This window comes from Balaenoptera musculus, chromosome 2 (genome assembly GCF_009873245.2).
Source record: "Balaenoptera musculus isolate JJ_BM4_2016_0621 chromosome 2, mBalMus1.pri.v3, whole genome shotgun sequence".
NCBI classification, from domain to species: Eukaryota; Metazoa; Chordata; class Mammalia; order Artiodactyla; family Balaenopteridae; genus Balaenoptera; species Balaenoptera musculus.
The window spans coordinates 112,947,713-112,960,264 of record NC_045786.1 but is presented as its reverse complement, the minus strand read 5'-3'; the positions used below and the strand labels follow the sequence as shown (position 1 = coordinate 112,960,264).

Sequence of the window (12,552 nt, the reverse complement as noted above, 5' to 3'; positions counted from 1 at the left end):
TTAACGTCCACATTGAAAATCTGTTGTGTAGCCACATTCATTAAATGATCTTAGTTAGATCTTTTGGATAGCTTGCTGCAGCTTCTACATCACCACTTGCTGCTTCCACTTGCACTTTTATGTTATGAAGATGGCTTCTTTCCTTAAATCTCATGAACCAACTCTGCTAGCTTCATGCTTTTCTTCTGCAGCTTCCTCACCTCTCTCAGCCTTCCTAGAACTGAAGAGAGTTAGGACCTGGCTCTGGATTAGGATTTGGCTTGAGAGAATCTTGTGGCTGGTTTGCTCTTCTTTCGAGACAACTAAAACTTTCTCCATGTCAGCAATACGGCTGTTTTGCTTTCTATCATTCGCCTTTTCACTGTTAACTTCCTTCAAGAACTTTTCCTTTTTTGCAGTCACAGCTTGGCTGTTTGGAGCAAGCAGTCTAGCTTTCGGCCTGTCTTGGCTTTTGACATGCCTTCCTTGCTAAACTTAATCATTTCTAGCTTTTGATTTAAAGTGAGAGTCGTGTGACTCTTCCTTTCACTTGAACACTTAGAGACTATTGTAGGGTAATTAACTGAAGTTAGACCAGTTTCAGTGGCTTTACAGAGATTCTCTGATCTAAGCTTTAGATTAGTAAATCCCCAAAATCCCAGGAGCTAATTCATTAAGTCATTTTCTGTAGCATAGGTTGCCCAGCTGTGAGGCACTTGACAGATTTCCAGGTATGCATAAAGACCTGTAGTATAGTAGCAGATGGAGAGGTGCACTTCTGAAGAATTCATTCAGGATCAGAACACAAACTTACACCATTGTGATAATGGGAGAAGTTCCAAGGGAAATGCCCAAGCTCTTCCTTCAGGTTGGTGGTGGGAAAGAAGGAATAGAAGGAATTGTTATCTCCAAGGAATTATCTAACCCAAGGGAAAAAAATCAAGAAACTTGTAATTCATCTGTGGAATCGAAAATTTGATTCAACTTAGTTTTAAAAGTAATATCTCTAAAAATCACATCTGATTATAACTGTAGGTGGCATTTTACCTTTTGTGTTGATAAGCAGCACTTCAAGTTTTACCTATGTGTTTGTCTTTGCTCTAATAAGTTTTAAGAAATGATTACCTTGAAGTCAACGTAACTTTTATTTCAAATTGGATTATAAAATTGTCGGTCACTTTCACGAGAGGGAGAAGAAGCTAGCAGGAAATCACGAGTAGGGTCAGATTCTGACATTTTGTATATGGTTTCAATTTTAAAATATACTTATCTTTAATACATTATACAGAAAGTCATACACTGAAGGCATGTTGTTGCCTTTTCTTAATATGTTCCAACCTTCCATGTTTTGCTGCACATAAATTTACCTGAAAGCTGCTCTTAAAGAATCCTTTATTTTGCCAACGTTAATAAATTTGGGGATTAGGGACTCTCTAATTATCCTTTTCCAGTTATAACTCTATGACATACATCTAGTTTTTGGTTAATACTTTTTTTGGTTTTCTCCTCTGTATGTTCACAATGAAAACTTTTTTTTTCAAATGATTATGCTGTGCTGCCCAAATACAGATACTCATTCAGTAAGGATTTATTGAACTCATATGTGCCAGGCACCAGAGTTATAAAGATAAGAAGATAAAGATAAGTTTTTGCCTTTGAAAAGTTAGGAGGCTGACATATAAACATACAGTCCACTAAAAATAGATTGTAAGCTTTGTAAAAGAAGGAATTCTTGTTTGTTTTGGTAATTGCTGTATTGCTAGTAAGTTAATTATGTGGGAGAGTCTTAAAAGCATCACAGATGATATGACATTTTATGTATGAAGGAGTGTCAAGAAGAAAAGAAGACCAAATATATTATGAACTCTCAGGGCCATGTTGTTGTAAAAAGAGCATGAAATCTGCAAGAAACAGTATAAAATTCTGTGTGGCAGCAACATGGGAGAACAGAAGGAGAAGTTTCCGTGGATATTGCAGCTGGATTGCAAAGGCCTTATGTGACAGCCTAAGGGATTTAGGCATCGGGGAACCAGCTGTTTCTAATAATCAGAAAAATCTAAGATTTTGAATTGATGGTAACATTCAAATATATGTATTTTTTTTTATCAGTGTCACTGTTACACTGGTTATTATGCAATATTGTTTCTTTTAAATTCTCCATTCATACATACCTTCATTTATTCAAGAATCTCTAAACTAAAAGTTAAGTTAAAAAATATTTGGGAAGTATAAACTTGATTATTTCTAAGTGTGTCAGAATTTGTCTTTAATTTTGTGAACTGGTTACTTTTAAGAAATTACCAAATACAACTACAAATGCAATTTTTTAAAAAAAATTCCAGTTTTTAAGTTTTTTGTCTTTAAAAATTTAATCTTTTAAATTTTTACATAATATGCTTAAGATTTGAATAAGCATAAACTTATTTTTCTCAATAACTCGATTCTTCATGCTGATTGCAAATTCTATTTTCTGTGTTTTTACTTAAAATTTTAAAATTATACTGTTAACTTTAATATAAATAGGAGGTACTGATTTGATCAAGCGTTCTTTTACCAGGAACAAATACTAACCATGAGATTTAATTCTTTAGATTATGAAGTACATAAAATTCTCTAAAAAAGACCTATGAGTGACTTTGAAACTTTATTAGGAAAAAGTATGAAAGAAAGAATTTGTTCTTGGAATTCAGCTTCATTAAGAAGAATGGCTCAGAATTGCCTCAGAGTGGCTCAGAGAAATGCCCAAATATGGTACCTAAAATTTCTTGGAACTGTTAATATTGGTTCTTTTCAGTGTTTCCATTCGATGAACTTTTCAACCTTTGGTTTTGAGAACATAGTGCTAATTAAAGTGTCTGCTGTTTTTAATGCTATACCATTGTAACTGCTAATAATAAAAAAAACATTTTCCTGCTTTACACCAAAAAATTTACATTGGAAATGTTGTATGTGTTCTCTGATTTCTTTTCTTACAGCTTGCCAGTATTTGCCGTGCTGAAATGTTTTAATTTAAGATTTCCTTCCTTTGTATCTTTTAGTTTTCTCTGTTGCTGCTTTTTCTGTGACACAAGCCTTTCATTATAGTCACTTCTTTTTTCCTTCCCCACTTCTTTCTTTTCCTTTTTTAAAGCCATGAGAAGCCGATCCATTGGTGAATGTGCTCTGCCATCGGCCTATATACGCAGTGCTAAAAGTGCTCCTGTTCTGATCCATACTTCCAAACCCTTCTTGCCTGATATTGTTCTCACTCCCCTTTCTGATGAGCTTTCAGGTAGTGCCACCTCTGCTAATTTCTGCACCACCTTTTTCACTTTTTAATCCTTCTGCTTTCAAATTTTGCTTAATCAAATAAACTCTTCAAAGTTAATTTCTTTGGGGGAGGTGTGGGAAATTGGGAAAGTGGTTGAGCAATCAACATTTTGAGTTATTTGAACTCTAATGCTATCCTTGCAGTTCATTCTGGAAGTGCTAAGTTTAGTGCTGTGCCAATGACCAATATTTTGGGTTGTAAATGGTCAGTTTTTTTTTCTGTTCATGTTTGATTTTTTCTTCTCAGGTGGTTAAGTGAAGTGGTAATGTATATTTATAATGTCATTATTTGACTAACTATATGGTAAATCTTGAATAATGCATTCTTCATCATCTATAGTAATGGAACTTAAGCCAGGGGAATCAGTAATTGAGAAAAGTACATAATCTAAAAGTTGTTTTCTAATAAATCTTTGTATTTATATTAGATTATAATAGCATATAGAATTCTAAGAACTCAACTCACTTTTAAACCAAATAAAGCAACCATTCTGTGAAGCCCCAATTTCTAAGAAGCCTCAAAACCTGGTCAGCTTTGCACTTCTGCCTCAGGTCCTTGATCTCCAGTATTGGGATGGTCTGCTCTTTAATAAGGCTTAATTAACATATAATAAAATGCATAGTTCCTGGGTTCAGTTCAGTGAGTTTTGAGAATTGTACACCCTCCCATCATCTTTCACCCCAGACAAAGTATAATGTTTCCATTACCCCCATAATTCCCTAGTGACACTTTCGAGTCAGTCACTCTCTCTCTCTCTCTCACACACACACACACACACACACACACACACACACACACAGAGTTTGTAATTTGTATCACCATAGATCAGTTTTTTTCTTTTTAAAAAAATTTTTTGTATGACTAAGATCATACAGTGCCTTGTCTTTTAGACTGAAGCAAATTTGTGTTGAATATACAGTTGACCCTTGAACAACGCAGGGGTTAGGGGTGCCGACCTTTCACGTTGTCCAAAATCCATGTATAACTTTACAGTGGGCCCTCCATTTTTGTGGTTTCACATGGGCAGATTCAACCAACTGCACGTAGTGTTGTGCTGCAGTACATATTTACTGGTAAAAATCCACAAATAAGAGGACCTGCACAGCTCAAAGCCGTGTTGTTAAAGGGTCAACTGTGCTTACTATGCAAAATGTGCTAGCTCAGAGAAAGTTATGGTGCATTCTTGGGTGCTTTCCTATACTCTTCTTAGGAGTATTTCCCTGACGTTGCCACTTTTGGTGAGGTTGCTGGGGTTTTTTTTAACAACCTATCTTTGTACCCTCTTACTTTCTAATTGACTATAGGCTTATGTGAGGGAAGGTGCATTTTTATTAATAATGTTATTTCAGGTAAAGTCCCTTTCACCATCCCTAAGATCACAGATTTCTCTCAAACCAAGAGGAGGTATATAATTCAGAATTAAAAAGGTAAGTGAACTACATAAAAGAAGAAATTGTTCTTCATAGTTTTCTCTCTCCGCCTGCTATGAGCAGGCTTAATTGAACTCATAATAATATATTTCCTGGATGCGTCATCTAAGCTCAGGAGTTGAGGTTTCTATAACTGTTTCACCAATAAGACAATGAAACTACCCATAGAGAATCACTCTAGCTTTTGGTTAGAAGTAGAGTTTTCCAGAAAAATATTTACTTGATACTCTTGAATACTTACGGGGTAAAAAGGCACTTCTTTTAATTCCTTTTACGTTTGTTTATTTTAACATACTACGTTTTCTAAGAAGTGGCTGTCAGTTTTCAGTGTACTCTATTTTTATCCAGCCCTTTTTTCTCCTCTAGTATTCTTGGTTAGATGACCATTCAACCTATGTTGTTGTGAACGTGATGCTGTATGGTATAGCTATATATAGATAGACTAAACTAGTTGAATAGCTGAATATCGTTGGAGAGTTTTTCTTAAGTTCTGGGGACTATTTCAAGGGCACTGACACTGTCAGTGACTTTAGTTCTTAACATTAGACTCATCTGATGTTGAACAAATGTTTCTTCCCAGGTTCCTGTCTCAGGTTTTGATATAATATCCTGTGGGTTGCAGGAGTATCTTAGTTTATTTTTTAAAGCTCTGCAGGTAGTGCTGGTGTCTGGGCAGGCACGTTTTTCCTGTCCTCTCTTCTACACTAGACTGTAGTTTTACACATATGGTAGCCCCGTCTTTCAGTCTTTATTTTCCTGATAAACAGAAGTCAGAAATCTCAATAATTATTCTTAAGCAAATTAGCTTTTACTGTCAGAAATAATACTTTCGTGATAGAAGGGATGTAAAAGAACATAGGCATGGTGGGCAACTGACTTTTGCAACTGTTTCTTATTATTTTCTAATCAAGTACTGTGGGTGTCTCACCCTGAAATAAAGTTTACAAACCCACTTTCTTCCAGTTAGTTCTCAAAACTGCTCATTTGTTTGCCATATTTGATGCTGTTAGATTCTAGTCTGTCTAGGCCATATTATGTAGACTGCTAAGGTTATTAACAATACTTCAGTATTTGAATTGAGCACTGTAGAGCAAAATATTTTGATCTCTCTGCTTCTATTTTCTGAGTATCAGGAGAAAGAAGATGGTATGTCTCATGCCCCATCCTGTTCCTAAATTCTGCCTAATCAGGAGGAGAATTTTCTATCTCTAATCAAACAAGCAGGTTCTTTGCACAATCAAGGAATTTATTTCTTCTCATCATCAATATGTGATAGTAACCTTTTACAGCGTTTCCACCTAGAAAACCAGCAGATTCTAGCTAGCATAATTCTAAATTAGATTTTTTGTTGTTGTTGAAATAATTTGTGTTAATATTTTTAAAAGTACATCACAAGAAAAGTTTGAATCTAACTTAAACACGGCATTATATAACATGTTTGCAAACAAAACTGTATAATTTTCTTATAAAAAAAATATTGGTCATTTGTCTATTTCCAGAATTTAAGAGTCAGGGAAACAATATTAGAAGGATAAGAGTAGAAGATAGTTTAGTGTTTTAAATTTTAGTGGTCTAAAATTAAAGTTAATTATTTGGGCTTGGTTTATTGCTTTTCTGTCTTTTCATATGATTTCAATGATGTGCATACTGCTTTGAATTACCTACAAATTGAACATCTAGTCATAAAAAGATGTAGAATTTTTACTAGCCTCTGCTAATAATAGAATCAGAAACATAGATATTCTATAGTTCTTAACTTACCTTGAAGGTACATTGCCATTATAGCCCAAATAGGCAAAAAAAGTTTTTTTTAATTACATGAAGGACATTGTCATTTCCTTTAGGTAATTCAGAAAAAACGAGCTTCTAAATGGCATCAGTTTCTACATAAAGTAATATAAATGATTTTGTGAATTCAGGAGCTGTAAAAATATTATTACTGATAGCTAGTGTTTATGATTAACCGAGAATAGAATTTAACTTTGGTAAAAGGGATTTTGGCACTTTTTTCTATACCTCATTTTAGAAATTATTTAAATTTTCTAGTGGTATGTTAGTATTACAGATTAAGAGGTTTTTTTCCCCCTGAGGAACTAGCTTCATATTTTAGTAATTAGCAGCTACTAATTTTTAATATAAAAGACATGCTTTCCTTCTACCAGTATGTGAGTATGATCTCTAGGCAGAGGTTCTTATGACGTATTATGGGAGATAAACCAAAATACTTAGCATTCGTCAAGATACACAAATATGCATTACTTATCTGCTACAGTAATAAATGGAGTATAATGCATAAATACAAAGTTTCTGAGGAAATGCTTGCTTTTTCATTTAGAAGAATTCTAAGTGTAGTGCGTGAAGAAGAAAGCCAACATTTTTTTAAAGTGTTGTATTCTCCTCAACTTAATGATAACAAGAAATTGTTTCAACTTTAGGAGATATTTTGTATTTGACCCACATTGGGAGTCCAAATGTATATCTTCAGGAATATAGTGCAGTCTTAGTATATTACAAACTTCTCTTGATCTGAATTTAGTATAAGGTGGCTCCTTTTGGACCTCATACAGAGAAAGGGATATGAGTGAAATAGCAGAAGGACTAGCCTCTTTTCATCCATTGCATGGATCCTGAGAATATTTTTAATTACTATCCCCATCTTATAAATGAGAAAACTGGTGTCAGAGTCTGGAGTAAGAAAACCAAAGTTTTAGACCTAACACCATCAATAAGTATATCTGTGATCTTGGACAAGTAACTGCTTTACTCTGGATCTAAATCTTCTCATTTTGATCAGTTATAGTTCTGTTATTTATAATCTTTGCATTACAAGCCTAATGGGTACCCAACATCTGACTTTTTGACTCTGTGTCCTTTTTTCATTATATTTTTCTGGCTTCTGAAAAATTTTTTTTATTTATTTCTAGGTAATGTTAAAGGTCATGATAGATTCATAGACATGGTATTTTACTTCTAAAATGTGTGATTTGTGTATATCTCTACAGCTAAATAGTATTTCATATTGCGATTTTCAATTTCGTAAATATTTTTGAGGATTTACCATATACTTAGCACTTGAGGCAGTAAAAACAATATAATGACGTTGAACACTAAACCTGCTTCTCAAATTTGAGAGAGTGGCTTCATCTCTTTGGACCTCAGTTTCCTCGGTGAGAGAGTTAAATAATCTATGATGTCCATTTTGACTCTAAAATTTGTAATTCTTTAAAAGAAATGTAAGAAGCCATAGGTACAGTTTTTAGGGTTTGATGGTTATTTAATGGAATGGGCCAGTGATAGGCAGAGAATGTTTCTTCCTAGTAGATTAATGGTGTTTGTGTCAGAAATGAAAAAGTACAATTAATTTTTTTTAGCAATGTATTAGTTTTATTTGATAGGATGAATAGATTTTAATACTATAATTAAATAAAGTAAAATACCTCAGTAGAACAGATAAATAGTTTCCTGACAAAGAGAACTTTAGGAAGAGGGTGGAGATTTCCATGTGTAATCTGTGATCAAATAGATAAGCAAGATTTGAAGAAAAGGTGATGCCTCTTGCCTGGTAAGGAAGGAAACAGGAATTTATAAGACCCTATAAGATTCTGCAATGGGATATTTAGATCAGCTTTTTTGTGTTAAGATCTACTTTTTCTGCTTGGAACTTAAATAAGTACAAAAAATTGAATAGCAAGCTTGAATTGCTGGATTTATTGGCACAGCTCTATCTTTAACTGCACTTCCAAATGTTTCATCACCTCACTGTCTATTTCTATGCATGTTAACATATTAAAATGTATTCTGGTAGTTTTCTAATTCATTTATACTACATGCTATATTGGCTTGTGCACATCATTATTTAAAAACAGATTTGTATTTTTAGTAGATTTTCTTTCATTGAGCTTACAAAAAATCTCAAAAATTTTTATTTTTAAGCATATGCTTAGGGTATGGTTGAAATTAATACTTATTTTTCATATTCGTATAGTTCCTACTCTGTAATTTTTCTTTTTTACAGATATTGATGATGCTCAAATACTTCCTCGTTCAACTAGAGTCAGACATTTTTCACAAAGCGAAGACACTGGAAATGAAGTTTTTGGTGCTTTGAGTGAGGAGCAGCCATTGCCTCGAAGTAGCAGCACTTCTGACATCTTGGAACCATTCACTGTTGAACGAGCCAAAGGTGCAGTTCCTGTAATTGACAGTTCATCCCGTCATGCACCAAGCTTGCAGAGTTCCACAGAGGCTTCTTCAATAACTAGATCCACTGAAAGCCACATCACTGATACTCATAGTAGAGAGTCTTCTCTGGAAGTTGGTGATAGCATATATGACCATCTTTGTCACTTAATAGATCCAGTAGAACTTGCAGATTCAGCTTTTGAACAAATCCAGTACATTGACCTTGAAGGAGATGATGATCTTCTTTCCTCCCTGAAAGAATATTTTAAGGAAAACCAGGAAAGTCATAGTAAAAACGAGTTAGGTAAAGATGTAGCTTCACAGGAAGTGATTATTGCAGCAAATAGGGATGAAAGATCATCCTTAGATAAATTAGAACACATAGACCAGGAAAGTAAATCAGAAAATACCACCTCCTTTGTTGGGACTCCTGAAAACACACAGTTTCAAAAAGAATCAAACTCAGCTGTCTTCATGAATAACGGTGCACCCAACCAGTTAGACAGCTTTATGAGAACAAAAACTTCTGAAAAATGTAAACAACTAAACAGTGATAAACAGTCATCGGAACCTAGTTCGGGTAGCCCTTGTGATAAAGAAAAGAGGAAACATCTGTATAGACAAACGGCCACAGAATTAGATGCCTGTATAGATATAACACTAGCTGAAAAGGTTAAGGGTATGCAAATTAATGAAAAAATCATTGTCCCACATGTTTTGCATGCCAAGAAAACTACTCTAAAAGCACCTGTTAACCACAGAATGCCTCATGTTACAAGCACTAGCAAGCTTTCTCCAACTAAAAGGAGCTTGTCTGAAACAGTAACTCATAGAGCCAAAATCATGAAAATTGCTTCTAAAAAACGAAATAGTGTTCACGTTACTTTTAGACCATCTACTGAGTCAGTTCAGTTTTATAATCCTCTGGAAAGCAAAGAGGCTCCGTGGAAGATGAGGCTGCGGAAGCTCAGTGGCTTTAGTAGCAGCAGCAATAGCAGCATCAGCAGCCCCCACGCCAGCTCAAACAGTGTCACTGAGCTAGTGAAACCCGGTGTGTACAGGCCTCTAGACACGGCGTCAGTAAGTAGCAAGACAATTAAGGAATCTACAGAGATCCCCACCGCCATATTACAAAAAGAAGGAATTGCTAGTAATCAGTTAGGAGGTAGTCGTAGTACTATTAAGTCGTCAAGTCATGAGGCAGGACTACAGCAGGGCTCCCTGGGTGGCGTTTATAAAACTGTTGTACATGCTCTTTCGAAGCCGAAGGCAAATGTTTCCCCACAGAGGCAGAACAGAATGCCACCAGAGGCTCCACTGAGGGATCTGTACAGTCATGTAATGGGCTATTTTGGAAGGAAAGCTGCAGGTGAGCACTAACAGTGTGCAGAGCGCAAAAGGAGAAAGACAGCACCAGTTTGGCTTAATGCAACTGAAGCAAGCTATAAGCAATCAAAAAGCTTTGGGATGGTCACTGCTTTCTCTGTTTGGTTATGCATGCGCCTTTCCCCAGCTGTATTTTTCCCAGCATAAAATGTTTATTTAAATTACTAATTTCCCTTATAAAGCATTTAGTTAAACCTCTTTGCTGCTGAACAAGATAGGAAAGAGGGACATACAGGAAAATTTAATGACCTTCCAAAGGCTATCTAAATCAGATATTTTTCTGAGTGTGTACTACATGAACCTTGAAATTAAGTTTACCGAGGAGTTGGAATACTTTCTCCCCTGCCCCACCCCCCGCAATGGTTTACATTTAAAAGGGCCCCAGCTCTATATAATTGGGTTCATTTATTTTTACTGCTGATTTACTTGATTTTATCTTTTTCTTGGTAGATTACTGTGACATGATATAACATAATGGAAATCAAGGTCCTACAACCAACACCAACATTTTTAGTTAACTGTCATTGAAGAGGAAATTATTTCTTAAACCTCAAAGTGGACTCAGTTACTTTTCATTTACACCATTTGCAAACAAGCTGTAGGCTTTTTAGTTTTGCATTCATTTGTATAGAATGCAAGTTATATCCTTAAAACACTTATCGTTACTTTCTTTTTTCTGAGATTTTAGATGTGCATAAAGGTTTCATGATAGCCAATCATGATTTAAATATGGAACCTCTATGGACAGATTACAGAAAGCAAGATGATGGTAACTGTTTTCTCTTATGTTGATTCAAATTTAAAATAACTTCACAGTTATAGAAAATTAACTTTCAGCAGTAAGGTAGGTTTTGATTTTATTTGTTTAACATGGTTTTGTTAGCATGATTAACAGAACGCTGCATCTTGCACTGAGCCATTAATGCCACTTGAGGGCAGTATTTGACAGCTTAAAAAAGCCTGGCCAAGTAGCATAAAGATAATGGTGTTTCAGAGTGATTTCCTGACCAGTATATTTTCTTAACCTGAAATGCTTTGTAGTTCATTAGGAATATAAACAGTGTTGATATCCTTTGGTTGCAGAGAAATCACCTTTTCAACAGCATAATAGTGAAATAAGTAAATATCATTTTCTGTAAGTTAGTTTCCCAAGTTTAAAACTTTCTTGTTAATGTAAACCATAATGTAGTCATAAAAGAATCAAAATAACTATTGTGGGGGGTTTTTTTAAACAGAAAAATCTTTGTGAAAATAAATCTCTTTTTTCTTAAAGCATAAAATTAGATTTGTAGTGAATAGAAACAACATTATGTCAAAATCATAGAATTTTAATTTATTAATATCTAAACTTAAATTCAAGGGATATATTTCTTGCAAATATTCTTTGGGGAAAATGGAATTATAAATTATTAAGACTCCAAATAGAAGCAGAGGCAGGAAGAAAGAAAAATATACCAGTTTCTTTATAGGCAATATTAACCTAACTTCAACTAGTGCTTATCTATAAGCTTTCTTGCTGTTTAAGGTTATACTGAAGATTGACTAACATCTGCTTAGTTAAATAAAGTAAATATCAATTTACTAATTCTTAAAATTAAATCTAAAAGGAGAGAAATTATTCGTAGATGCATGTTTGGCAAATAATTGATATGGCATAGGTAATTTTTTGGCTGTTTTTGTTTTAAATTTAGGAAATGTAGTTAAGTCTTTCTTCACTATATATAGTTATTTATTTATTTTTAGTCAATAAAGAGGACATGAGCACAAAACTGCCCCCTCTTAGTAGTGATATTGGCAGCAGCAATGCTAATGTTCCTGATCTGATGGATGAGTTTATAGCAGAACGACTTCGAAGTGGTAATGCCTCAGTAAGTGTTATTTTATTTATTTGATTTTAGAGAGGAGGGTAGAGAAACTAAAAGATATGTACATATATATGTATATGTATATATATGTATATGATATGTAAATGATATACATGTGGAAAATTTTTTTCAAATTAGCCCTCACCCCAAATTCAACCCTTTTTTGAATGAAGATTTTTAAATTATATTTTTTATAGTATTTTTTATTCAAAGACCTAAAACAAGCAGGCTTTTAGTTTTGACCAGGGTGACGATTTGGGATACCTGTGTGCTCAGCTCCTGAGGTATAAGCCACTACCTTCCTAGTTCTTTCTCTGTTTTTTCATCTTTGCTCTTAGAGTACTCTGATGCCTGTTGCCAGCCCTCAGCAGGAAAGATAACCATGGAGGTCTTCTGGCCC

General features: G+C 34.4%; 1 protein-coding gene across 1 annotated transcript in view; it reads left to right on the top strand.

Annotated features, from left to right (window-relative positions):
* RALGAPA1 (Ral GTPase activating protein catalytic subunit alpha 1) overlaps nucleotides 1-12,552 on the top strand; it is a 224,228-nt gene that overhangs the window by 97,779 nt on the left and 113,897 nt on the right. Inside the window, 3 exon segments of the mRNA XM_036842171.1 lie at nucleotides 3,110-3,250; nucleotides 8,735-10,270; nucleotides 12,031-12,155. Of these exon segments, the coding sequence (XP_036698066.1) occupies nucleotides 3,110-3,250; nucleotides 8,735-10,270; nucleotides 12,031-12,155 (1,802 nt within the window).